Below are 27234 nucleotides of genomic sequence, written 5' to 3'. Positions count from 1 at the left end.
TATCTCGATATTCTAAGACTGGATGAAGTCCTGATGGTAAGAAACTAATGTAACTATCTGACTCCTGTTGAGTAAGGGTATTTTCATAATAACCAGGTTAGCCCTATGCCTTTTGTACATTAGGATATTTAATCAATTTAATCAGTGACAACTACGCATGAAATAAAATTGATAGTGAAGTCTGGGAGCACAGGATAGACAAATTCTGAAAGTTCAGGTTGAAATTTGATCACTCATATGACGAATATATTTATTCAACACTTAGGTTGTGTTTGGCTCTGAACTAATTCAGTGACATGAAAAGGAGGTAAAAATCTTCAGATCATCTTTATCCCTGTAACCTCCTATCCCTAAAGCAGTATATTGCCAATTTAGGCTTGAATGCTTACATATATGAACTAAGATCTTGGTTCTATTAGAATAAAATTTTAAAAAATTCCTGAGCTAAACTATGCAAAAAGAGAACACCTTTATTTTACAATCAGTACAACTATACAACACTGTAAACCATTATTTATAATCATAGCTCACTTTTATTTTCAATTATTTCCACTGAAGACTTCATTAGCAGGACAAAAAACACATGAAGGGCCCAATACAACTTAAAAAAAAAAAAATCAAAACCTTCTATCAGATACCCCTCCCCAGACTGATTGATGTAGATTAAGTAAGCAATAAGGGCAGCATTCTGCTTTTAAATACAAAAACTATCTTTGCCCAGTCATGGTCCCAGTAAGATTATTTTTTTTAGCACCCACCAAAACTCAGAGAGAAGAGAAATAGTACTATGAAGATTCTTCCTTTTCTGTGGAAATAACTGTACAGTTCTGGAGTGTCTGTGAAGCCAGAAGGTCAGTAAGATGAAATACAAGGCACTAAGAGGGCCTCGGGATGTCTACGATTTTTCTGCTGTCACTAGCTTTTGCTTCGATTTCTCCCCATACTTCAGTAACACAATGAAAAGCACTTCGTGAGAGATTTCCTGCTTTAATCGTTATAATTCAATGAATTCAGCATACTTGTCTTGTTCTCCTAGTCTGGAAGGGCAAAGGTCCAATGCAGTCAGCGTATAGGGATTCAGAGCAGCTGAAAAACATATACACCATCTCCTAAGGGAGATAAAGTTTTCTCACTAGTAAGAAAATACCACTGCAACACAAATAAAATGGTTTTAGTGTTTCTTCTTGTAATCCCTCATATGTGCAGCAATTGAACCAGCTATTTCTGAATTCTTCTTGTTTTGGCCAAAATAATCCAGAAATTCACCATCTGGGCCAATCAAGTACATTATTATTGTATGATCCACCTGTACAGAAAGAGGAAAATATAAACTTGTGAGGCAAGCAACAGCTGTGGACAAAGAGGATAGCTTAACTTTTACCTATGATTATTAAAAAGTATTGTTACATTATCAAATCTGACTTTGTAGGGCAAAAGTGCCATGTAAAATTTGGGTCAAATTATGTTACAGTAACTTCCTAAGGACTGACTAAATATTCTTCTGTTTACTGAAATGTTGTTGTATCAGATATGTCTTGATATACTAGTCAGAGATTATATTCTCTGATTCCTCTTAATCACTCCTACCCCCAGTCTTCAATCTTCAAGGAGTAGATACATTGATTAGTTTTAAAAAAAAGCATTCTTAAAAATGAAATTACTGACTTCAAGCAGGGGCTCCATCCTTTCTACCCCTACATGGTCCAGCGTGGGTTGAGTATGCTTCCTCATTTTTCCTTCCCAACCTGAATAATTTTACATTGAAAACAGCTAGATTTTCCAAAGTTTACTTTAGAGATCATTAACCATGCTAAAAGAAGCAAATGACTAGCTATCTCAGTGAATAAATTTTCTTGCCTTGGTGCTAAGTGTGAAGGAGGTTCTACCTATTCAATACAACTACTTGGAAATGCTATTTAAGAGCATGTACATGATATGGGGGAAGAGGGAAGAAAGGAAGCAAGTGATGCAAAAAAAAAAAGAGGGACGTAGCAATTTTTTTAATGCACAGAAGAGAACAGAAGGAAGTTCAGAAGTAAATACAGAAAATCAGGACAATTTTCAGAAGTAATGTGTAGAGTTTATTACCTGCTTTTAAAGAAAGCAAGTAGTGTGAAATGAAAATCCAGAGTTTCATATAGAATTCTTTTTTTGTATTATGGGCACTGAAATGCTATTTTTTGTTCAAGTTAATAAAATAAAATTGATTTTTAAAAAGTAGCATTTATACTAATTTATGAAAAAACATTTCATCCAATTCCTGAACGTTTAATATACCTTCTTTATAGAGCCTAGGAAATAAAGTGTAAAATGGTATCAATAAGAATGTTACTTCTTTATGATGTTTAAAATCAAGCATAGGAACTTTTATTTTGAAGTGGAGTTAAGTCTGTTTGATCAAGACAGTTTACTACCTATACTATTTTTTTTTTTAAGGATTATATATTTAACTTGGACAACTTGCAGGCATACATTTCCATTTGTTAGAGAAACTGAAGACCATAAAATGCATGGTTAACTTTTTCCTCTCTTCCTGTAAGTCATTCCTTCTTCCTCCAAAAAGGACCAAACTGAATTGAATTATCATATAATTGAAGGTTAAGTGTAGAGTAGCTAATATGTTTATCCTTCTAGTACAAAACAATATTATGGAGCTAAATTTTCTTTTGAAATTGGATTTGAAATCTCTTTTACATACTGGCCTTTCTATGAAAAGTCAGAAAAAAAAATACAGAGAGATATGAAAGACTTCACCATGGTGATGTCAGGAAAGATAACAAGATGGACAATTTCAGAAGCCCTTGCATATGACTACTGAACTTCAGATGTACTCTCTTGATCATTAAATGATGTTTGTGAACAGTTAATTCACATCCAAAGTGGAAAGTCATTAACAAAAAGCTGCTCCCAGATTATAAAGTTCCCTACAATGCACCCTGACCCTTTTTAGGGAATGACTTCAAAACAGACAAAAACATTAGCATTTGAAATTGGCAGGAATTTCTCTACCTATTTTCCTAGCACAGGGTTCAATAAGATTCTAAATGAATCTTTATGAAGCAAATCTCCTCTCTAATATATAAATCCATGTGTGGTCTGAACAAAATGAAATTCATATGTTTTTCACTCATTTACAATCAAATCATCCAAGTGGATTTTTTATAAGAGCCATTTGATGTCCACAAAGCCTCCTGAGCCTCTTAAAGATGTTTTTATTTGAAGAAACATGTTGTCTCTTGCCAAGCACAAAAAGAATTCAAATCCCAGAAGATTCAAGTCGAGTGTGAAACACAAAACACAAATTTGTGAGTTTTTGCACTGGGCCAAATGGATTTGCTTTTCTCCAATTAAGAAGATGTTTTTTCTCCTGGCAGTCTGCTTTCTTTGGTCATTTTCTTTCGGATGGAAAAAAGGGTCCCATTTGTCTTTGCAGATTAATTATAGTTACCGAAAGAGTGGTAGGTCTGGATCAGGGAACCATAAATGATGAGGTTTTGGGGTGAAGGGGACCCCAAAATACCGACAGTCCGGGTCGTGCTCGAATGAATTCGACTCAAGCCTTCTTAAAGCCAAAGAAAGCAAAGTTTATTAAGGATTCGCCTAATTGGGTTGCCTCTTAAGGAGCCTAAGCATTTGTAACGCTTGTATTCACAAGCGGGCCAGATAGAATCCCAGCTAGACAGAGTCTTGAGCTGGATTGAATCTGAGCTTACCTATACTATTAATACTTAACTGTGCATAAACCTGGAAGGAGCCAGGAAGCTAAGAGAACCAAATCAGCAATCTGGTCTACAAATGTGAATGCTGAATTTAATACTGCTGCCAGGAATTTCAAATGTGGAGTCTTAAGGGGGAAGGGGATTATTTTATCTTCTCCTTTATAAACTTCACCCACCAAGTAATATTATCTCAAGTAAAGCTCCCTGCAAACTCCTCAAGAGGCATGTAACGACACCCTTCTGAAGTCATCTTAAATCCATTATCCTTTTTCCCCCTTCTGGAAGTGTCCCTAGAACTGTTCCTAGGTTACTTTTCTCTAATTTAAGGTTGGATTAGCTAGCTAATTTTAGCTAAATGTCTCCAGAAAGTCCTATTCAAAAATTCCTCTCTTCTAATGTAAGGTAAGATTAAACACTAATTTTCTTAATTAAATGCCTCCAGAAAGTCCTATTTTAAAAGAACACCTCAAGTATTACATCCAGCAATCAAGAACATAATACTCAGTACCAAAGTCCTCAAGATTAACAGTATGCTTGGCTGTTATTTGGCAAGAAAGACTGGAATGCATACCTAAACCTAAACTGGTGACACACATCCATAAATACAAACATGCATTGTGTAAGATTATTTCTTATCTGCAAACATATGTATTGTTCTCTTGAGCGTCAAATGCCAAAGGTTTATTCATTTACAGCAAGAATTGAGGGAATTAAAACAGCTAATGGTCTCTTTTGTCTTGCCTGGAGTTAGGAAGAACTGTCTGACCCTGTACAAGTTGCTTAATTTCTGCCTCAGTTTCCTCAATCATAAAATGGGGATAATAGCCCTTCCTTCACAGGGTTGTTATGAGAATCAAATGAGGTAATATTTGCAAAGTGCTTAGCATAATCCCTGGCCAAGAGCAGGTATTATATAAACGTTTTTATTCCTTTCCCCTTCAAAGTAAAATTGATATGCATTCTATTTTAATACAAACCAGTTAGGATTTCTAATAGCAGCCAAAGGTTTTCAATGACTTTCTTTAGTCTGGTTATGGACTAAACGCAAAATTAAAACAATGGGTTACAAATCAAAAACAGATCAGTCTGAAGTACACATGGGATCTAAATGAAGCAGCCTTTGCAATCATACCATTTACCATCAGTGGCTACAATTTCTAAATATTCACCACCTACCCCTCAGCAGCTCCCACTTTCATCACTTTTTTAAAAGATATGGTGGATTAACTGGTTACCACCAAAATGATATACATCATACTAGAAAAAATCCTAGACTTTGGAATTAGAACCCAATTTGAGGGATGGCTGCAACACTCACCGGCAGAACAAATCACTTATTCTATCTGAGGCTCACTTTCCAAATCTTTAAAATGGGAATAACACTTTAATTATGTTGAGGAATATACTTTTTACATGTTAAAGGGCCATGCAAATATAAGCTATAATTAAAGCGTAAAATAGAAGACATTCACTGACACACTAAGTCCAAGAGTTTTACCGATGGTACCATGGTTCCTTGGAACATATGAACATAGTAACTAAGTGCCCACAAAGAGTTAATATATATGTATGTGGTAAAAACTGACTTACCGTCTAAGACTGGATAATTAATTACAAGGCTAATGTACATTATTACAATGCAAAATAATGCTGTTCAGGTTTAATGTTAGTTATGGATGCAGACCTAATCTAATCTGTCAAATATCCTTGTGTGGCTGGAGTATTTCTGGTTTTGAAGGACCTGCCTGAAGTGGACAGGTGCCTTTAGACCTAATCAGGGATTTCTACCAATTCAATTCAGTCAACATTAACTCCCCCTCATGTATCATGCCACATTCCAACCGAACTGGTCTATTTGCTTATGATTCACAACATTCCACCTCGCACTTCCATACCTTTTTATTGGAATGCTCTCCCTTCTAACCATCACCTCTTAGAATCTGTAACCCTATTCAGAACAGTTCAAGTGTTAACTACTATTTGAGGTCTTTCTTGGTCATACTTGTTACTTGTTAGCGTTTTTGCACCCTGAAATTATAAAATATATGCAAAGTATTTACTGATCTGTAAAGATATGGTTTTCTCCCCCAGTAGGAAGCAGCACAAACTGTTTCTTTCAATTTTTGTCTCTGATCCTAGTACAGTCTCTGACACATAACAGATGCTTAATGATTGAATCAAACACAAAATTCTCTTACTATTCCCTTACAATGTTGGATAATGACATTCACCACAAAGAAGCTATGAACTTTTACCGTTAGGTTGCAAATATTTTATTGAAAGGGAAACATGGGATTATATTCCAATGCCCAACAAATTTCAACTTTGATAGAATGAAGACATTTTATATTACATACTACAAAGAAAGCTCAAAGAAAAACAATATTTCTATTACAATTTTCTGGATGAAACATAAGCTTTGAATATCTCTAAAGCTTGGTATTTCAGATAATGTTTTAAAGTGCTGAATAAAATATGGTAAGTAAGATGCTTTAAAGTGACCGATAAAATATGGTGAACAAGAATTACGAATATACCTTAGATATAACTAAAGATGAAAAACTTAAAAAGTTAAAAAAAATTGAGGTTTGGTAGCTTGAAGGCTAAAAATAGGAGCTAGATATGGGATTTCATCGGTTCAGAGAATTCTCAAGTGAGGAAACTCCTACCAATGCAGATTGGAATTTTCTCTGCAAAAAACACGAAAAGGTTAAATGATTTCGTCACTCACATAGTCAGAATATGTCAGGGGTGGGACTTCAACTTTGTTAGTCAAGGATCTGAGGTTGATCCTCTATCCAATCTCAAAGATTTTGGTTCCTGTTTTACAGCAAGTCCTCCACTCTTGCCCTAGGTTAAGTTCCTAGGTATGGAAAACTGTCTTAAAATAACCTTGATTTTTATCTCTTAATCAATGATGAGCTGTTAATGAATTAAACAAAATTGCTTTTCCCCCCTTTGCATACTAACACCATTACTTAAAAAACAAAATAGTGGTTTCTAAACTTTATATAACTGACACCATTTTTTACGAATAAAGAAAATCTGTGTCCTCACATTAATTTATAAAATAATCAAGTGATTCTTTAGCTTGTATTTTATTCTAGTAAAATGGATTACAATTTCAAACTACACAAAGCTTAAACATATAATAAAATATATAAAATAATCCAACTTTATTGTGCTCTACTCACTGTCACACAAGATCACAGGGTCATATATTCTGAAATGAAAGGGTCCTTCAGGGTCATTTAGTTCATCCTGCTTCATTTTAAAGTTGAGGAAATGGAGGCTTAGAGAGTTCAAGCAAGTTGCCCAAGATCACACAGCACATGTTAGTTTAGAGCCTACATTGTGAGAGAAGTGATTATCTTTCTATTACATTAACAACCAACTATTAAATTAGGATTGAGGTTTTTCCTTTCTATTTCCTCATTCAGGGACCAACCTCTGAAGGCCACTTAATCTCTAAAGGGCACTGCTGATAGATTAGATTGTTCAGATCCTTCAGGTACATAACTCTTCGATCTTAGGCAGGACCCCACCTAACTAGAAAACTTTACAAATAGAATCTAATCCAGGTAAATTCTTGACCTTAGAAAATATATACATGTCATGTTGTACTCCTCCCTCAGACTGAGGGGGACTCATCTTATGGAGGACAAAATCGACTAGAGTAGTCTGGGTAGAGATGGATTTCTTTGTCCAAATTGTCGTAGGCAGCAGTCTCATGATCAAGTCACTTCTCAGCAGGAGGAGCTGATGGCTTTGAGCCTACCTCCTCATTACAATGTCTACCCCTGCATTAACTGTTCACCAACAATTTTGATTTTCACAAGTCAGGGTACCTCCTTTTCCAAAAGTATTTAAGCATTCAGGGATCTCCATAGTTTTGCCTTCCTAATTATGGAGAGAAACCACTAACCAGCAATTTATTAACAGCCAGCCTAATTAATAAATTTATAATTAATTGCTAAGAAACTGTTTCTCAGACTTTCCATTCATCTCAATGTGAACCCAGACCCTCCGAGTGAAAATTGAACTCTTTTTTTCCCACTGTACCACATTACTTTCCAAAAGGCAAAGGGAAAAAAAGAAAAAGATCTCTGAGTCCCACATGTACAAAAATATTTATAGCAGCTCTCTTTGTGGTGGCCAAAAACTGGAAATCAGGGGGAAGCCCATGAATTGGGGAATGGCTGGACACTTACGGCATATGAATGTAATGGAATACTATTGTGCTGTAAGAAATGATGAACAGGAAGACTTCAGAGAGCCCTGGAAAGACTTTTATGAACTGATCTGAATGAAAGGAGCAGAACCTGGAGAACTCTGTACACAGCAACAACCACAGTGTGCGAGGAATTTTTCTGGCAGACTTAGTCCTTCACAGCAATGCAAGAACCTAAAAAATCCCCAATGGATTCGAGGCAAAATGCCATCTATATCCAGAGAAAGAACTATGGAATTGGATCGCAAAATGAAGCAGACCATTTTCTCTAGTGTTATGTTTTGTTTTATGGTTTCTCCCATTCATTTTAATTCTTCTATGCAATATGACTAAAGTGAATAGGTATTTAATAGGAATGCATGTGTAGAACTGATATAAGATTGCATGCTGTATCCTGAAGGGATTGGGGAGGGAGGGGGAAAGTGGGAGAGGAAAAGGGAAAAAATCTAAGATATATGGAAGTGATTGTAGAAAACTGAAAACATAATTTTTTTTAAAAAAAGAAAAAGATCTCTGAATCTTTAATCCTCTATGCAAGGCAAGCTAGATACCTCTAGGAACAGGGGTAGTATCTGATTGCCACAAGAAGGAATCACTGCTCTAACTGCCTGCCACTTTCCTCCAGTGGTATGTCCCAGTTTCTCCCTCTGCAATAGGGCAATGCACAAATCTAGGATGGGAAGAGCATGAAGGTGAAGAAAAGTAAATGACTCCTCCCCAGTTGCCCACATCTGTGGCCCAACAACTGTATTTTTCCCTTCTTCTGCTCCCTACCAAATAGAACAAATTTGCTGGGCTGATCATATTTTCATTGACTTTGATCTGAACTTTATGTACTCAGGTGGGAACTATATTTTAAAACATCTCATTTTAAAATGGGAGTTTAGCCCCAATTTGGAAAACTACCTTAAAATAATCTTGGCTTTTGTCCCTCAACATCTCTCCTTAGTTATCCTAGGGATTTGCTAAGCTTACATACACCATACCTTCCCCCAAGAGATGACTGTTTAGGTGAAACGAAGATGGAAACTCAATGGAATACAGAATTGACTATTAAGGAGCATAGAGGAAGGTGTAGGTAATATGGGGCTGTAATGATTCCATGTTGCTTCCTGATGAAAAGACTGTAACAAATCCTCATTATTCTACCAACTAGAGAGATATCATTATTAAAATGCTAGTACTTGCAGATTTGAGCCTACTGCACATTACACCTTAGGGCAAATTATTTAAAAATAGATAATTAGAATAGTACTTAAGTGATATTAACATTCCCGGGAGAAAAGGCTCAAATCAGCTTAGAACAAGATAATTATGGAAACTGAAGAAAGACTCTTTATGAAATGCAAGGCTTGGGGGCTCTAAAGAGATAGATGGGCTGAGAATTGAAGATACGAGAATATAAAAGAAAAATATTTTTTGATTACATCAAATCGTAATAGAAATAGAAAGAAGAGTAAGAGATCTGTAAATGGTTCCCTTACTGCCAGTTTCTTCTTCCCATTATAAATACAGCAGTCCTATTTTTCTTGTGGTATTCCTCTACTTATTGTTTTAGGACCATTTTTTTCAAGAGAAGAAGATAAAATGTTAAGTACATCGTAACTTAGGAAAAGGAGATTCTCCACATTAAGGTTACAGAAGAAAGGCAGAGATGATAGAGGAGAAAAGAAGAGAATAAGAAAGGAAAACAGTGGACTGGAACAAAACAGGAAAAAGAAAACCAGAAAGGAAAAGGAAAAAGGAAAGAGGGAGAAAGTGATAAAAAGACAATTATGAAGGTAAGTTAGAGAAGTTTAATAAGCTGGTTCAGTGGTAAGCTCTTTTTGTTACATATTCTATTTACCTGAACAACAGATTTTAGAGTATATCTATCACATATTGAAACTCTCCTCTGAAAATGATATTGTATTTTCTGGAAGGGGAAACAGATTATTTGCTTTTCTAATTAAACACTAAAGAGTATTTGCAGAAAAGGTTTATTTTTCAGTGGACTTATGGAGGCTCTGATCAAAGATTGCTGGTATAGAGATTTTTAAACCTTAGATGTACTCGATTAATTCTCCAAACTAAGCCTGACAGTGCTTTAACATTCAAAGCTGTATGGCTGCTTTACTTTTCTTTACTGTTTAAAGGGGCTTCACCCCGCACCTTTATCTATTTATTTAAAAGACTGATCTCCTTATTTCACCCAGGCAGGAAGTACAGTGACTACTCATGGGCCTTAATCCCACTACTGATTAGCACAGGACTTTCAATCTGCTCTATTTCCAACCTGAGTCAATTTTGCCCCCTCCATTGGCCACCTAAGCCCTGCCCCACCTCCTTCAATACTGAGGTTTCACCGTATGTGTGAACATTTGATTGGCTTAGCCTTAGCCCACTGCAGCTCAAAATGCCTGAGCTCCAGATACCCTGTAGCTTCAGGTTCCTCAGTAAGAAAGATACAAGAGGGATTACCACACTGGGTCAAAACTTCTTAAAGATTACTGGAGAAGGCAACCATTGTGGTACAGAGCAAAGTGCAATAGCTTTGGAATCACTGGAATCAAAGATTATCTCCATAACTACTACTGGATGGACCTTAAGTCACTTAACTAGGCCTTAGTTTCTTCATCTGTAAAACAAAGGGCAGATCAGAGGGCCCCTGAGGGTTGTCCTAACTCTAAAATGACTATCCTATAATCTTTTCCAAAGGATCCCAAGGTCTACCACCTTTGCCATACCGGAAAAGTCTATGTCTACTCAAGGAACATAATTACAAGCTTTAGAAACAAAAACCTGAGGACCTAACTATGGCTCCCTCTACTGGTCAACTTACCCAACAACACAGAAAAAACATTTGCTGGAGTTAGAGCTAACAGAACCTTGGAAGCCAGGTAGTGAAACTCCCTCATTTTACAGACGAAGACACTGAGGCCCACAGAAAGAGAGAGAAATCACACAGGTAATCAGCAGAGACATAAAATCTGGGCCAAGGTGTTCTGATTCAGATACCCTGCTTCTCTCATACCATTTTGCATTTTCCTTGTCTTCTATCGTTGAAACTTAACCACTAATTTCCAAAGACAATTATTACCCTTAGGGCTTCTGGAAGAGGGTGAGGCAGGCAGTTGGAGAAGCTTGTAAGGAAATCTGGTGCTGGACCACTTGGGGACTACGGAAAATGAGTGGGCAAGGCTGGGAGTAGATTATTCTGTGCCCTACTGCCAGTGTCAAGGCTAGAGACCCTCAAATGGATTCAAGCTCTTTTTATGGGTGAACCCCAACTTGCATTCTATTCCAAAATTATGTCAGCCATCTCAATTTAGAGCATATTTTCCTATAGAAATAATGCTATAAGTGAGGAAACTAAGTAATTTAAACAATGAAAATCTAATTTGGTCACAAATGATAACTTCTTTTGAAATGGTTTGAAGACTGAGTGCAGTCCAATTACAACCTTGAAGTTTGTTCATTTATCCCTAATCCATTTTGATCTCAAAACAAAGACACTTCCTTAAAGAAATGTGTGCAGCTGGTGCAATTCTTTCTTTTATTTCTTTTTTTCCTCATCTATAAATCCAATGATATTCTCCAGAGGTTATTATGGGAATAAAAGAAATTAAATCTGGAACGAGGCATTTACTTACTATATAGTCCTCATCTTCATCCTTGGGTCCTGGGCTGTAATAAACTCTGTATGCTCTGGCAACTTGGTCAATCTCTTTTGGATCACCTGTCAAGCCAACTAGCTTGGGAGAAAATTCTAAAAAGGAAACCAACAAATGAGAACGGTATTGACGTAATACATGCAAAACAACCTTCTCTATTTAAGAAGTCAGCATTAATTTTCATTGTTAAATGAAATATGTTGGTTTCGATGCAAACCATGATTTTGCTTGGCCTTAACCAATTCTAAGCTGCTAAGGTGCTAAGAATTTCATTTGGTAAGTTCATGAAAATTATTCTAATACAGATCAAACTCTTTAATGGTAACTATCACTGCAATTCCAGGGTACATTCATTTTAAATACTGATAGAATGTTACATAATGTTAAACTGGAAGGGATATCAGAAATTATCTAACCCAATCTCTTCATTTTACCAGTGAGGAAACTGAAGTCCAGCCAGGTTACGTAACTTGCTCAAGGGTTAGGGGTAGAAGTAGAAGTCAAATCCAGATCTCTTTCAATCATTTCTTTTCATTTAAATCACTTTTGGAGGTGAATAGATTTTTAAATCAATACTTAAGAAAGGGTTTCACTTACTAGATATAGCTAAAAAAATGATCAAAAAAATATGGAAACTTTTTAGGTACATAGTAACAATAACAACATTATGCAACCTTTTAAAGAAAATGTCCTAAGTAGTTCATAGCAAGTTATGTACTATCTTTAGGTAATTTTCTTGTTAATACATTTAACATTAATAAAAGTTGGCTATGGCTGGGTCAGCTTTCCAGAACATCAACGATAATGAAATTCTTGGCTAAGATTAAACCATTCAAGAATCTATCTGACGAAGTTTTAAAGAAAGTCAAATTAGTGAAATGTGGAAGACATTTCACCTAGATTCATCATAAATTAAGTCTTCTGCTATCAAAAGTGCTTTCCACAGGCATAGAAAATATATGTATATATTTTTGGACTAATTCGTTTTAAATTGAGTAAGCTGTTCAGGAATGAAAAGTAGAGCAGCTTTTTTTTCATTCTGCTTAGGAAGAGGATGATGAAGACCATTAGCTACACATGCATATTTTTTAGTTTCTTACTGATTGCTGAAATAAGATTATTTTTTGCTACTAAAGAAATCCTTAATTTCAAGTACCTGAGAAATTTAATATTCAAAACCATACATATAAATTTCATTAATGCTATATTTATTTGTTGAATAAAAATAGTTACAATATGTAAGGTGGGTGCTTCAGTTAAACAATTAAAATATCTTATTTTTGGTGATGGTTGTAACCATCCTAAATAATATATGATAAGATGCAAAAGCCATGATTTGGATTGAAATAAAGATGACTCAGTTCCCAAAGCCCTCATGAAGCATTTGCTTCCATTTGCTTTTGTAAGTAAAATAGCCATATCATCATTTTGTTCTCTAATGAAATTGTAAAGTTTATTAGAAAAGACATTCAATTAATCAGACAATCAGCGTTTATTAAGTGTTTACTATGTTTCTGACAATATGCTAAGTGCTAGAATATAAAAAAACCCCAAACAATCCATATCCTCAGGGAGCTTACATCCCAAAGGGGGAGACAATGTATATAAATCAGAACACACAAAATAAGTACAGAGGGAGACAACAGGCAAAAAAAATTATAGGATACATACAATATAGAGGGAATGGCATCACCAAGGGGAAGTACTAGAAAAGGTCTTCTGGAGGATCTGGTGACTGAACTGCATTCAATGCAAGGATTCTAAGAGTCAGAGGGTGAAATAAAAGAGTATTGCAGGCATGGGGAGTAGCCAATGCAAAAATATGTGCGAGATAAAGGGAAAATCAACAGTATGGCAGGCAGGATCAGAGTGTGTAGAAGGATGGAAGATTCTAAGAAAACTGAAAAGGCAAGAGGGAAACAGGTTGTAAAGAGCTTTAAATGTCAAACAAAGGACTTTATATTTAATCCTGGAGGTAACAGGGAGACATTAGAGTTTATGGGGGAGGGGGAAGGGATAGGGAAGAGAAGGGTTACATGCTCACCTACTTGAGGAAACCCATTCAGATCTTAACACTTGACCCCTCCAAGGAGGGGATTTCTAAATTGGCCTGTTCTCAGATTCTTTCTCTCTTCCCCAAGTCACCATTACCCATACTAGAAGACTGAATGCATACATTAGGTAATTTTTTTTTTAATATATAAGAAATCACACACACAAACATTAAATACATACCGTTCAAAACGTGGGCAGTTGCAAAGAAAAGATAAAAGGTGACAGAGAGAATGACTGACAACGGTTCTTTCCTTCTGAGTTACTTACCTTTGAGTGGTAGAGAGGTTAGATGAATAGTTCATCTCTGGGCCAAGGTCTAAATTCGGTTCCTCATGTAAAGTAGGGGATAACAGAAAATGAAGCAAGGGTCACTAGCTAACAGAACTAAGCTCTAGTTTACCAAGAGCTAATGGAGGTTCTCCTTATTACAATCACAGTCCCAGGTCCAGACTGTATTGTTTGGGTAGTGTCTAGGTCCCAGGAAAGTCCCCTTTTTTCATTCTCCCATATTCTTACTCAGCACTAAGGGCTGTTTTACTTTGTCAAGATACCAGGGGATCAGGGGAATATAATTCTTCGAGATAGTCAGGAGTGATCTCATTATAGCTTTGCCAGGCTAATTTTCTTATGGGAATCTTGAAACCTAAGGAACCTCTCAAGAACTTGCCTTAAATGGGATTTAATGAGATTGTGGGAACTAATCTATTACTTCTATAAAGTATGCCTGCTTATAGGAAATTCTGGGTTGGCTCATGGAGGCAGATGGTATTTGGTGATCAAAGGATAACTGAAGCTAAAGAGATAAGGCTGGCTCAAGGTGTGAGATAAGTCTAGCTTAGAGTTCTGACTAGGGCAAACCAAGTAGAAGGATCAAACTTGGAGCTTCAGCCTCAAATGCCCTGGTTAAGCTGCATTATCAGTTGGTTTAGAGTCTATTGTGTTGTACTAGTTGTCCTGGGTATTTGGGTGATGCCAAATGTAGGAAAATGAGGATCTATTCCTAGATAACTAGCTTAAAATGTATAATGTGTCTGTTACAAAAACAATACCTAAGTCTACCTTTAAGTAGGAAAGTTATTGTGACAATATTTAGAATCTGGAAGTGACCTTATCTAACTCCCCTCATTTTATAGATGAAGAAACTGAAACATAAAATGGTTAACTGACTTGATCATCATTATCAAAGTACATAAGTGATTTATTGATTTATCCAAGTTCTTACAGTTAGTGTTTGATTAAGACAAGACTGGCCTAGGGCAATAAAAATATTCAGTGCAAAGGAACAGCCCTATTACTGTGGAGGGCAACACCATCCTCCCAATTTCACAGGGTCACAACCTAGAAGTCATCCTGATTCCTCACTCCAAGCTGCTGCCAAGGCTTGGCGATTTCACCTTTGTGATATCTCTTAAATATGTTCCCTTCTCTCCTGCATCACTCTAGTGAAGGCCCGTATCACCTCATGCCTGGACTATTACAATAGTTTACTAGTGAGTATGTCTTCCTCACTCCACTCCACTCCCACTGAAATAAAAACTCCTTCCATTCAGCCACTAAAGTGATTTTCCTAAAGCATAGATCTGATCATGTCACCCCTACTCAATAAACTCCACTGGTTCCTTTTGCCACCAGGAACAAATACAAAATGCTCTGGCATTCAAAGCCCTTCATAACCTAGATCCCTCCTACCTTTCCAGTGTTACTACTTCCTAATACATACTCTGATTCAATGATAAAGGCCTCCTGGCTGTCCCACTAACAAGACATTCCATCTCTCAGTTCTGTGCATTTTCTCGGGCTGTCCCCCATGCCTAGAATGCTCTCTTTTCAGCTCTGACTACTGATCTCCTTGGCTTCCTTTAAATTCCAACTAAAATCCCACCTGCTACAGGAAGCTCTCTTCAACCTCTCTTAATTCCAGTGCCTTCCCTCTTCAAATATTTCCTATTTATCCTGGATAAAGCTCATTTTTTATGTATTTGTTTGCCTGTTGTCTCCCCTATTAGACTGTAAGTTCCTTGAGGGTAGAGGCTGTCTTTTCCCTCTTTATGTATCTCCTAGCATGTAGCACAGTGCTCGGTACACATGTATTATAATGACATAATTATAATTACTCTGTAACCCTACCCACAAATTTACTCAGGCCACCCACCTGGTCAAGCCCCATGATCCTTTCAGAGATCTCTAGTTATCTGATCCACCTATCGCAGAGCCTGAGGGTAACAATGGCTTTAAAAATTCCAGTGCTGTTAGACATGAAAAGGTTGTATGGGGTGTAGTGGGAAAAGTACTGCACTTGGAATCAAGACTGGTTGACATCACAACCTGTGCGAGCCTAAACAACCCATTTAACCTCATCCTTCTCATTGGCAAAATAAAGAGATTAAACAAAATGGCCAATTTTCAAAATCTTATAACCATAATGCTACTATCATACAGATTACTCCCCTATATATGTTGTATTCCTTTGTCAGAATGTAAGCTTTTTCAGGGCAGGGATTGTCTTCCTTTCTTTGTATCTGTTATCTCCAAAGCTTAGTCTGTCATGTAAGTTCTTAATAAATGCTTTCCCACAATAAATGGCTTTTGCTAAAAACTAAGAATGCTTTAAAATTTTATATTTTACACACACGCACACACTTATTTTCATGACTTTAAAAATGAAAACTAAGAATAGAACTAGAAGGGAACTCCAGTTCTCTCCTAGTCTAGATCCTTCATGGCTTAATTTAAGGTCTATTTTTATACTGCTATGACCAAAAACACTAAAGAAGGTGTTGTCAGAAAACTTGAGGTTTCTAATCCTACTTCTACCATTTACTAGTTGAGCTTTAAATGAGTTATTTTAAGCTACCTCAGCCTCATTTTCCTCTTTTGTAAAGGGGGATAATAAATGCCTTTATGTCTTAGAGTTGCTGCCTTGAATGAAATAATATTTATGAAAGCACTTTGAAAAGACTATAAAAAATAATATAATTGTAAATTATTATTATAACCATTGATAATAGCAAAAAAAAAAATAAAACTAGCATATCTTACCTTTTACATACCTTGCAATAGCTTCTTTGTTGTCTCTCTCTGGGTCAATAGTGATGAAAAGTGGTTTTAAATCTGGCAAAGTTGGAATACTGTCTGAAAGAAAGTTTTTTATTAGTAGAGACCAAAACCACTTATTATCAGGCTAATGTTAATTAACGGATTAGCTCAGTAGTCTAAATAAGAGGCTGAGGACTTAAGAGCAATTATCATTATAGATTGGCTTTTTATCTTTGTCAACGCCTTTTTACAAAAAGAAAGCACTTAACAGAAATGTCAGAAGCAATTCTATTTCAGTTTATTATAAAAATGCTAATACTATTTCTTTTCATATCCCAGAAGAAATGACTTACAGCTTCAGAAGTAGCATATCAACTTGGGTATTCTGAATTCAACTGTGGTACTTTTTACATTGCACCACACTGCTTTATGAAACATTTATTAAATGTTTCATTTATTATGCACTACATAGACAGTCACTTATTGTATACAAAATTTTGTAAACATATGGTTTTTTATCCTTTGATAAGACCTCTGGAGTATACTCATTTATGATAAGTAACAATTAATAATAGGCATTGGTGTCTGAAAAGTGATGATTACATATGACATCTGTTCATATTCATGTACATTTACAAGGACTGGAGAGTTAGGTCACAGTAATACACGCAATTTCTGTGGCTCATTATAGCCAACTAGAGAAAAAGATCAGAGAATAGAACGAGAGAGGAATTAAGGTAAGAAACAGAAAAAAGAACTAATCAAAGAGCCAAGAAAAACAGAACTTATTCTGTCCATGCTTCTTTTTAAGACTTTCTGTGCTAGTATTAATTACAATTTCTGACTCTATCAATTTATTATTACATGTGCCCAATCATGTTTCCTTTTCAAAAGCTTATTATATTGCTTCTCTTTGGAGACTGTTTCATTTATCCTTTAATTACTTTGGATTACTTAATACTTGTGATTTCACTAGAGAGTGAATACAGATCAGAAAAATTTCTATTACTTAGTTTAAAGCTGGTCCTTTATCCATGATGCCTCTTTACATTGTTCTCCTCGGGCCCTATTCCCTATAAATGTGGATTAAATATTTTTCTAAATTATTAAGTACTTTATATTTTTGAAAACAGGAATTTATTCCTTTAGTATTTTCAAAGGCAAGTTTTTATTATCTGAAAATATTTGGTACACAAATTGTCTCAAGCTATTGTAAAGTGATGGAATACTACTTTATAAATCACTCCATTCAACATCCAGCAGCATGAGCCTACTGTACTTAAAGAGTTTCCAGCAATTTATAATTTTTTGGTACAAATATCAAGTATATCAAGGATTTTCACTTAGGTCTTCAAGAAGACAAACTTCAAATTTTAAATTTTAACTTGATATCAGTTAGCCTAAAAACAAACTCAATTGAAGAAAACATCTTAGCCTAAGAGAACCACACCCAGAAAAAGGATAAAATCAGTGCTGGAACATTTTAATATCCAGCATTTACTATAAGCAAGTTCAGATTTAAGATAAATATTTAATATCAAGCTAACTTTTTTTTTTTACTAGTTAGAAAGGATTGCAAAAGTAATATTATTCTAGTGATACTGCATGGCTGTGAGTTATGGAGCACCACAGTCTCTGAAGGCTTAGATGTCAGGGTTATCTAAAAAGCAATGTAGAAACACACAGCTGGTATGAGTGGACTGCAAAAAAACAAGAAATGGAAAGGAAAGCAAAATAAAGGATGTCATTATGGACAACTATTGCAAAAGGTACAAGTGACATTGCAAGACTGAGGAAAAATAATTGGTAGTCTATGACCCCAGCATGTTGAAGGGAAGGGCAAGGGCACCTAAGGAGAGAGTTATCAACTTCTATGAGACCACAACATAATCACATGATTGAAATAAGAAAGTCCAACCATTTAGTAATAAAAATCTTTGACCAAAACAATCCATAAATCAAAGAAAATGCCAAAGGGCTCTCAGTTCCATGTATTCTTTTTCTGCTATAGCAGTGACAGAGAAGCAAAAAAGGAAAAAGGGGAGGAAGAACAGAGGGTCTTAGCATCAGACTACACAGACTGTCTACCGAAATGAACTAAGCTGTATGCAGCCTTGTATGAGATTCTTTTCCAGTGAACAATGAGTGGACATATTACTGGGGGAAGAAAATTATATAAATCTTGACATTCTTGCTATAAAAGAAACTGGAACACAAAACGAAGCTACAATTGAATAGAATGATGATCCACAGTTTGTCTTTGGAGAGGTAAATGAAAGTAGCATTGGTTTTATGATGTATTCACAGACAACACAGAAACATTGTTTCATGGGAATTTTGTTTATTTTGCATTGCGCTGATGTACAACTCAGGCTAATATCCATTGGAAAGGGTGGAGATATTGAAAGATAAATTCTATAAAGAATTTGTTAAGACCTCCCAAATTAAATAAACACATGGTGGCATCAATGCAAAGTGGATATAAGAAAGGAGGATAATAAAAACTTGGAAAATATGACTCTGGAGTGAAAAAGAAGAGAGGTCAAAGGCTTGTAAAAAGTATGGAAGTTTCATGCCTATATTTCATGAGTATCTTCTTTGAGAAATTGGTATGCACTAGATATTGTGAAATGATACTACAAAAATTGGAATTGGTTCTATTTTTAAAAGACAGAAAATGACTTTTACCGATATGAAAATTAATTCTGAAGTAGCTACTTTAGTCAAACCATTGACCATTTGGAGCAAAAAGATCAAATTCAATATCAAACCAAAAGAATCAAAATAAGAACCATGGCACTCAAGGAAAGTAACACCATCCTAATCTATGTAAACTAGCTGATGACTTTGAAAAATGAGAAAAAGATAAACAATTAGGCATCATCATGGACTACTGCTACGTACAATGGAAATTTGAAAAATGGGTTTTGCTAACCTCAAATCAAAATTACAGGATTAACTATTTCCAATAATAACCCCCCCCTGCCAACCCCAATCCCCAAATCATCTTTTGGTTTAGGGACAGCTAGGTAGCTCACTGGATAGAGTGCCAGGCCTACAGTCAGGAAGACCTGAGTTCAAATCTAGCCTCAGATACTTAGCTGTGTGACCTTGGGCAAGTCACCTAATCCTGTCTGCCTTATCTATAAAATGACCTGGAGAAGAAAATGGCAAACTATGCTAGCATCTTTGTGAAGAAAACACCAAATGGAGTCATGAACCAGCTGAACATGACTAAAATGAATGAACAAGAACAAATCATCTTTTTCAAGGCTGACTATAAACTTCTTTTGTAGATTCACCAAAGCAACAGACTAATTTGATGCTAACAATGTTCCTATAAGACTAATTTAAATTTCTAATGACATAATACAAAGCAGCAGTAAGAAATGTAACATGGAAAAATATAGACTAGGTAACTAGGTATTTTATTTTATTCATAGAGTGATCTCTTACCAATTTCATCCACTACAGCTATCATTTTTTCCAGTTCCTCTGGACAGATATCGGGACAATGAGTGAAACCAAAGTAAATTAGTATCCATTGTCCCAAGTAGTCCTTATCAGTTTTGGGTTCTCCATTGTGATCCATGAGTGAGAAAGGTCCTCCAAGTAAAGGCTTTCCTATGGTTCGCTTCCGTTCCTTCTCTAACTCTAAAACAAAATATTAAACAATCAGTAAGTATTAGGAAATCTATCAGTTCATCACTTTGTCAGCTGAGGAATATAGTTAGTAATGGAAACACAAATAATATGATATGGTTCCTGCCTGTAATACTCATGAAACAAGCTGACAATAAAAATGAATACTAAATCATTTAGTATAAGAATTAGGCTTTATAACTTAATTGATTTAAAAATTGGAGAACTGCATTTAATTCAACAAGCATTTATGGCACTATTAACTCAAAGACAAAATGAAATAGGTATTGCCCTCAAGAAGCGTATAATCTACTGAGGGGAAACAACATGTACATAGATATATAAGTACCAAATATGTACCAAAAAAAAAGTAATTTGAGGGGTCATACTAATGAAGAAAGTTCACATAGAGAAGGTAACACTTGAGCTCACACTTGAAAAGGATCCAGTAATTCTAAAAGGCAAAGGTGGGGAAGGAGAACATTTCCAGGCAAGAGGGAGAGTCTGCCTTTCAAAGGTATGAGTGTGGTTTATAGACTATCATGGGAAAAAACAAGTAGGCCAGTTTCACTGGAGAACTGATTTTGTGAAGGGAAGAATGTGAAATCATTCTAGAAACATAGGTTGGAGTTAGATTGTGAAAGACTTTAAATGACGAACAGAAATTTATACTTTACTTAGAAGAAAGAAGGAACCAAATTGAAGATTCCTGAGCAGGAAAATAAGCACTGCAGGAATATCAGTTTGGTAGTTGTATCGAAGACAGATTCAAAAAGGAAAGAATTAAAGACAGGGAGAATAATTTGGAGGCTACTAAGATATTCTAGATGAGAAGCAATAAGGTCCTAAATTAGAATACTAGCTGTGAAACTGGAGAAAGGAATGGATTTAAGCGACATTGTGGAGACAGAATTAACAAAGCTTGTCAACCAACGGGATATGAGAGAGTGAAGGGGGGAGAATTATCAAAGCTTGTCAACCAATGGGATACGAGAAAGTGAAGGGGTGCAGATAATTCCAAGGTAGTAAACCTGAGACCAGAAGGATGGTGCTACACTTATCAGGAAAAGGAAAGTCAGGAATAAGTGTCAGTTTAAGGAGAAGGAAATTTTTAGTTCTATTAAGGACATGCTAAATTTGAGATGCCTATGGGACATCCAGATGAAGAGAATAAAGGGCCAGGCATTTAAATTTTAGTTATCAGCAAAGAAATGAAATTTGGCACCAAGAGAACCAAAGATATCACCAAGGAGAGAAGGCTACCCCTGACAAAGTCCCAGAGTATACTCAGGACACTCTAAAATGGAACAATCAGATAGATAGAGACTCAGGACAAAGAAATATCACAAAAAAAGCAGCGAGGAGAAAGAATCCAGAAGAGTACGATAAACAGTAGAAAACACTACACAAGTCAAGAAATGAAAAAAGGACTTTGAAATGAGTGTGAGAAGTGAGAAAGTGAAACCAGTAAGTATAGATGGTTTTTGTAGAAGTTTGGCAAGGAAAAGGATGAGAAATATAGGATGACAGCTTTAAGGAATGACAGGATCAAGTGAAGGTTGGTTAGGGATGGGTCAAGGTTTTTAATGAACAAAAGAGCCAGTGGATAAAGAAAAATAGAAGACTATAAAGAGACTGGAGATGATAGAAGAAATCAACTCTCAGAGTGAAAAGGACAGGATGGGAATAAAAGCATGTACAAAGGGGCTGACCCTGGCAAGAAGGGGGAAGCAAAGGAAGAGGAAATGAAGAATGATTTCAATGTGTAGTACTGGGGAGAAGACTCTCACAATGGATGGCTTTGAATTTCATGCCAGATTATCATGGCAAAGTATGCTCTGAGGAGAGGGAAGTGACTGGTATAGATGGCAAGCAGGGAAGAGGTTTGGCACAGACTGTAAGAATAAGTAACCAGGGACTTAAACCAACATTCTCATTTTCAGATTAAAAAAACTAACAATGTTATAATAGTCTGGAATGAGTCCCCAAACAGATTTAGGCAACATCTTAAAATGTTACAAGGTACTAAAACAAATCTAAATCACTGAACTATAAATCTCCGAAGAATAAGTTCTAAACATCCCTGCTAGTACATAATTATAAAATGCTCTGTTCAAAGGCCATCAGGGGATATGTACATACTCTCTGCCTTTTCTTTCTTGAAGTACTTCATTCCAGCCAACAAAGCTCCACCAATAGCAAATGTGAATGCCAGGGACTTCCAGGAAACAGGCTACTAGGACAGAAATTTCAATGGTAAAAATGATAATAGGATGCAATTATGTAATTCTACTGATCTTACTACAATAAAACTAGAGTCAGTACAAGTGGAATAAAATCTATACTTAAACAAATATACAATAACCAACCCAGCTGTTTGATACAATGTATCTGAACTTAAATAAGTTTCTATTTATTCTTTGATGTTGAAAAGGAATAATCATACAGAATCACATACTGTACCCTGATACAAGTGAAAATAAGCTGAAGATGTTAATCATAGGACCGGAAGGAGTAGTAAAAATGAAACAAGGCAACTCCACTTCTAAGTGCTTCTACCTCTTCTCATTCCCAGTGACTGCCAATATTGTGATCATACTGATTTCTCATTTGAGAAATAGGTCTTGCCTGTGTGTATTTGTTAGTTATCTGAGATTTTCAAATCAAATCCTTAGGATCAGAAGTAGTATAAATTGTAGAGAAAACTATGAGTCTTGAATCCCTCTTCCCAGATAAAGGCTACAATTTCCTCCTAGGAGCATGAAACACTGTTTTGGCCTAGAAGATATTTAATTCTCCTACAAAACCTACTGCCTCCATGAAAATGCTCTATGTGGAAACAGAGATATGAGGTCAGAAGACACAGATTTAAATAAATCTATGCAAAGGTGTTTTCATCTAATTTGTTTGGTTATGATTTCAGCTGTCATAGTTCAAAGGATGTTAGAACTGGACAGGACCTTAGCAACATTAAGTCTAAGCCACTCATTTTTAAGGACAGCAAATAAAGGCACAGAGTAGTTTATTTAAGTGGCCTGCCCAAGGTCAAGCAGCTTTTCACATCCTATGCAGAAGTTTCTTAATCTCTGGGTCTTTTCCTTCACCTATAAAATGGTGACCACTGCACTACCTACCTGAAAAGGTTATCATAGGCAATGTGCACCATACTTTGTGAATATAAGGAATTATATGAATGAGAGGTGTGTGGCTTGGAAAACAAAACAAAAATTAGTCTTAAGATTAGAGGTCGTGAATAAGTACATAGAAAGTCAACCTTGAAGTAAGGAAGAGCTGGGTTCAAGTCCTAAGTCTGACACATTATAGATAGGCTGTGTGACAGTAAGCAAACCACTTAACCTCCCAAAACAGCTGTTGATCGGCACTGACAGAAGGAATGTCCAACACCAATGAAATCACAGGCCCTTAACCAACAGGAAAAAAAAGGGTAAAGTACTGCCGGGTGTTACTCCATAGGATTAAAGGAAGAAACTTTGTAAACCTTAAGTACCATAAAACTAACACGTTATGCAGTCAGTCAAAAAACATTTATTAATCCAAACACTTCTTTAAAGCATCCTGTTCGAGGTCCAGTCAGGAGACCGGCGTCACTGGACCGAGGGAAGGGTACGGAGGTGTAGGAAGATTGGGGCCTAGAGGGACACATTATGAAGGGCCTTGAACTTCAAACTGATTATTTTATTTTATTTTTTTGCTCCTGGACGTGATTATTAGTAATGATAATAATGATAAGTAACGAGCCGAAAGGCCTCCTCTCTGGGATTCATGATCAGGGTGGGGGTAAAAGAGGCCCGGTGAATAGAAGGCCAGGCCTGGAGTCAGACTCATCTTCCAGTTAAATCTGACCTCTGACCCTCACTAGCTGTGCGACCCCGGGCAAGTCACTTTACCCTGTTTCACCTGTAAAATGAGGAGAGGGAAATGGCAAACCAGGGTGAAGGTCCTGGACAGGCTTGGCTTGGAGAAATGAGGGAAGGGCACGGGGAAGCTTGGCAGATCCCTCGGAACACCTCGGACTGGGTCCGGACCCGGGCTTACTTACCCCCCCTGCGCGGGGGCCACTCGGGCCCTTGGTTCCTCCCGGTAGCGGCCCCGCAGTGGAGAAGGGCCGGCTCCCGCAGAGTCCTCTTACGCCCCCCGCTGAAGGCCAAAGAGACGGAGATCGCATGGCCGGCTTCCCTCCGGCCCAGTCCCGCCCCGGAGGCACCCTTCCGCCGGCACCCGTAGGCCCCAGTGCCGGGCTTCTGCACCACAGATCTCGCAACGACGCCCCAAGGCGCCCGCCAGGGGCCATAAGGCCCGGGCAGGACCACCGCGCGAACAAGGAGCTCGCCATTGGCTGAGCAGAGAGCACATCCGCGGCGACCACCGCCCGCCGCCGTAACTTCCGGTTGAAAGGAAAAGGCGTAGAATGCTTGGTGCCGCTCTCGATGGTTCCACCGGAAATGAGAGTCGCCTTCCGGGTGGTTAGGGGATGCGAAGGTCTCGGTGAGAGGAAGCGGTAAGTTAGAGCGTGTGGCTGCGCTGGGGCTGGAGGTGGGTCTTTCTTTAGTGTCTCCACAGACGGCTTCTCCTTCCCAAGTATCCCTGTGAATCAGGCGAGTCGGCGGAAGGTAGAAGATAGATGAAAAGAGGGAGAAATGGGAGGCTGAGGCTCCTTGGGAACCGCCATACTGCCGGATGGAGGGAGGGTGGTCGGGTCATAGGTCAGGAGGGACAGCCCTCCCCCCCAAAACTCCCCCTCCCCCACCTCCCCGTCGGCTGTCCTGAGCCACTTCTGAGATGGTTTGGAGGTGGTGGATCCTTGCGACTCGCGTCTTGTGTAGACCTTGTGCTAGCCCCTGGGACTGTCTATCCGAAAGGCCTTTCAGCTGTCATTGGAGATAAGTGTGGTAGAAAGAATACCGGATTTGGAGTCAGAACAGTTGATTTCAGGTCAGAGGGCTTTTGTGCTTCTGTAAGATGAAGGGGTTGGGTGATCTGTAAGGTTGTCCTCAGCTGTGATTATTCTGCCCAGCTCTGAACATCATTTGGCTCCGTAAGATTAGAGAATCAGACTAAGGTGATTCATTTATTCAGTAACTACATTTAAAACTCCCGCAGTCTGCAGAGTTCTGAACTAGGCGCTCAGGAGAGGAATGGCCATCTTGTGACAGTTTAAGATAAATGGCTTTCCTTAGCGAACTATGTAAGGGTAGGACTGATAAGATGTTACACAAGTTTTTCCAGTAATAAAGATGTTGGGCACTTTTATGCCACATGACAAAAAAAAAGTATGACAAAAGTGCTGCAGAGCGCTGGAGAATGCAGTTGCTTCATCTCTTTGGGTCTCCGTTACATCCACAGTAAAGCAAAGTTGTTGGACTAGGACCTTAAGTGATTCCACAATTAAGCACCTGTTATTTTCCAAACATTGTATTGGGTGCGGGAAGATAAAGAATGTTAAGGAGGCCTCCTGCCCCTCCAAAGCTTTATTTCCAAACTTCCTTCTAGACCTACAGTTACTATAAGGAAAAAAAAAACACCAAAAACCCCTTTGTAAACTTTATATAAATATAATCTTCTGTATTCTTTCTCTAGCCTTCTGTTTGGAAGAAATCATTGGGGGAGGAGGGGAGGGAGAGTAAATTGGCTTCATACTTTGTAATTTAGATATTGAAAAATTAATAGGATTTTTAAAAATTAATTTATTTTAGTCTTCAACATTTATTTCCACAAGATTTTGAGTTCAAAATTTTCTCCCCATCTCTCCCCCCACCATGGCACGCATTCTGATTACTCTTTCCCTAATTTGCCCTCCCCTCAATCACCTTGTACCCCACTCTATACCCCTCCCCCTCACTTTCTTGTAGGGCAAGATAGATTTCTGTACCCAGTTGCCTATATATCTTATTGTCTTATTGCTCAGTGGCATGTAAAAACAAATTTTAACATTTGTTTTATTTGAGTTTCAAATTTTCCCCACTTCTTTCCCTCCCCACTCACCCTCATTGAGAAGGCAAGCAGTTCCATATAGGTCATACATGTGTAGTTATGCCTAACACTTCCATAATCGACATATTGTGAAAGATTGTATTTCCCTGCATCCTATCCCACCCCTCATTTATCTCTTCTCCCCTTTGACCCTGTCCCTTTTCAGAAGTGTTTGCTTCTGACTGCCCCCTCCACCAATCTGTCCTCCCTTCTATCATTCTCCCTCTCCCCCCCCTTATCCCTTTCCCCTTACTTTCCTGTAGAGTAAGATACCCAATTGAGTGTGTATGTTATTCTCTCCTCAAACCAAATCTGATTAGAGTAAATTTCGCTCATTCTCTCTTACATTCCCCTCGCTCCTTCCCCTCCATTGTAAAAGCTTTTTCTTGCCTCTTTTATGTGAGATAATTTACCCCATTCTATCTCTCCCTTTCTCCTCCCAATATATTCCTCTCTCACCCCATCTTTTCCTGTAGGAATGTAAACAGTTCATTTAATAAGTCCCTTATGATTTGTCTTTCCTGTTTACCTTCTCATGCTTCTCTTGTTTCTTATATTTGAAAGTCAGATTTTATGTTCAGCCCTGGTCTTTTCATCAAGAATGCTTGGAATTTCCTCTATTTCACTGAATGTCCATTTTTTTTCCCCTGAAGTATTTATTACACTTAGTTTTGCTGTGTAGGTGATTCTTGGTTTTAATCCTAGATCCTTTGACCTCCAGAATATCATATTCCACACCCTCATATCCTTTAATGTAGAAGCTGCTGGATCTTATGTTATTCTGATTTTGTTTCCACTATACTTGAATTGTTTTTTTCTTGCTGCTTTCAATATTTTTTCCTTGACCTGGGAACTCTGGGATTTGGCTACAGTATTCCTAGGAGTTTTCCTTTTGGGATCTCTTTCA

At 37.3% G+C, this 27234-nt stretch overlaps 2 protein-coding genes across 9 annotated transcripts in view; one reads left to right on the top strand and one right to left on the bottom strand.

Moving 5' to 3' along the window:
• Positions 1 to 510: 510 nt before the first annotated feature.
• Positions 511 to 24778, bottom strand: SCO1 (synthesis of cytochrome C oxidase 1). 2 transcript variants are annotated; one of them, XM_072645078.1, is made up of 6 exons: positions 24397 to 24775; positions 22479 to 22569; positions 20151 to 20348; positions 16698 to 16790; positions 11583 to 11698; positions 511 to 1306 (listed from the first exon to the last, which is right to left on the bottom strand). In XM_072645078.1, exons 1-6 carry the CDS (start codon positions 24688 to 24690, stop codon positions 1172 to 1174), a joined length of 927 nt encoding a protein of 308 aa, XP_072501179.1. In that variant the 5' UTR covers positions 24691 to 24775; the 3' UTR covers positions 511 to 1171. The 2 variants fall into 2 exon arrangements, with proteins under 2 accessions (XP_072501179.1, XP_072501180.1); XM_072645079.1 differs by lacking the exon at positions 511 to 1306 and adding an exon at positions 6962 to 7066 and having other exon boundaries at positions 24397 to 24778.
• The window catches only part of ADPRM (ADP-ribose/CDP-alcohol diphosphatase, manganese dependent), a 33002-nt gene continuing 30508 nt past the window's right edge, over positions 24741 to 27234 (top strand). For 4 of the 7 annotated variants that reach the window (XR_011974945.1, XM_072645072.1, XM_072645074.1 and 1 more), the window contains exon 1: positions 24884 to 25289. Coding sequence is in view for 4 of the 7 variants with exons in the window: in XM_072645072.1 (XP_072501173.1) it covers positions 24979 to 25289 (311 nt within the window). In the remaining 3 variants the exon portion in view is untranslated. Of the gene's footprint in view, positions 25290 to 27234 lie in introns of all 7 variants that reach the window. The other 3 variants (XM_072645075.1, XM_072645077.1, XM_072645076.1) reach the window with 3 other exon arrangements.

Source organism: Notamacropus eugenii, chromosome 2, assembly GCF_028372415.1.
Source record: "Notamacropus eugenii isolate mMacEug1 chromosome 2, mMacEug1.pri_v2, whole genome shotgun sequence".
In the NCBI taxonomy this organism is placed as follows: domain Eukaryota; kingdom Metazoa; phylum Chordata; class Mammalia; order Diprotodontia; family Macropodidae; genus Notamacropus; species Notamacropus eugenii.
This window is presented reverse-complemented; position numbering and strand designations above follow the sequence as displayed.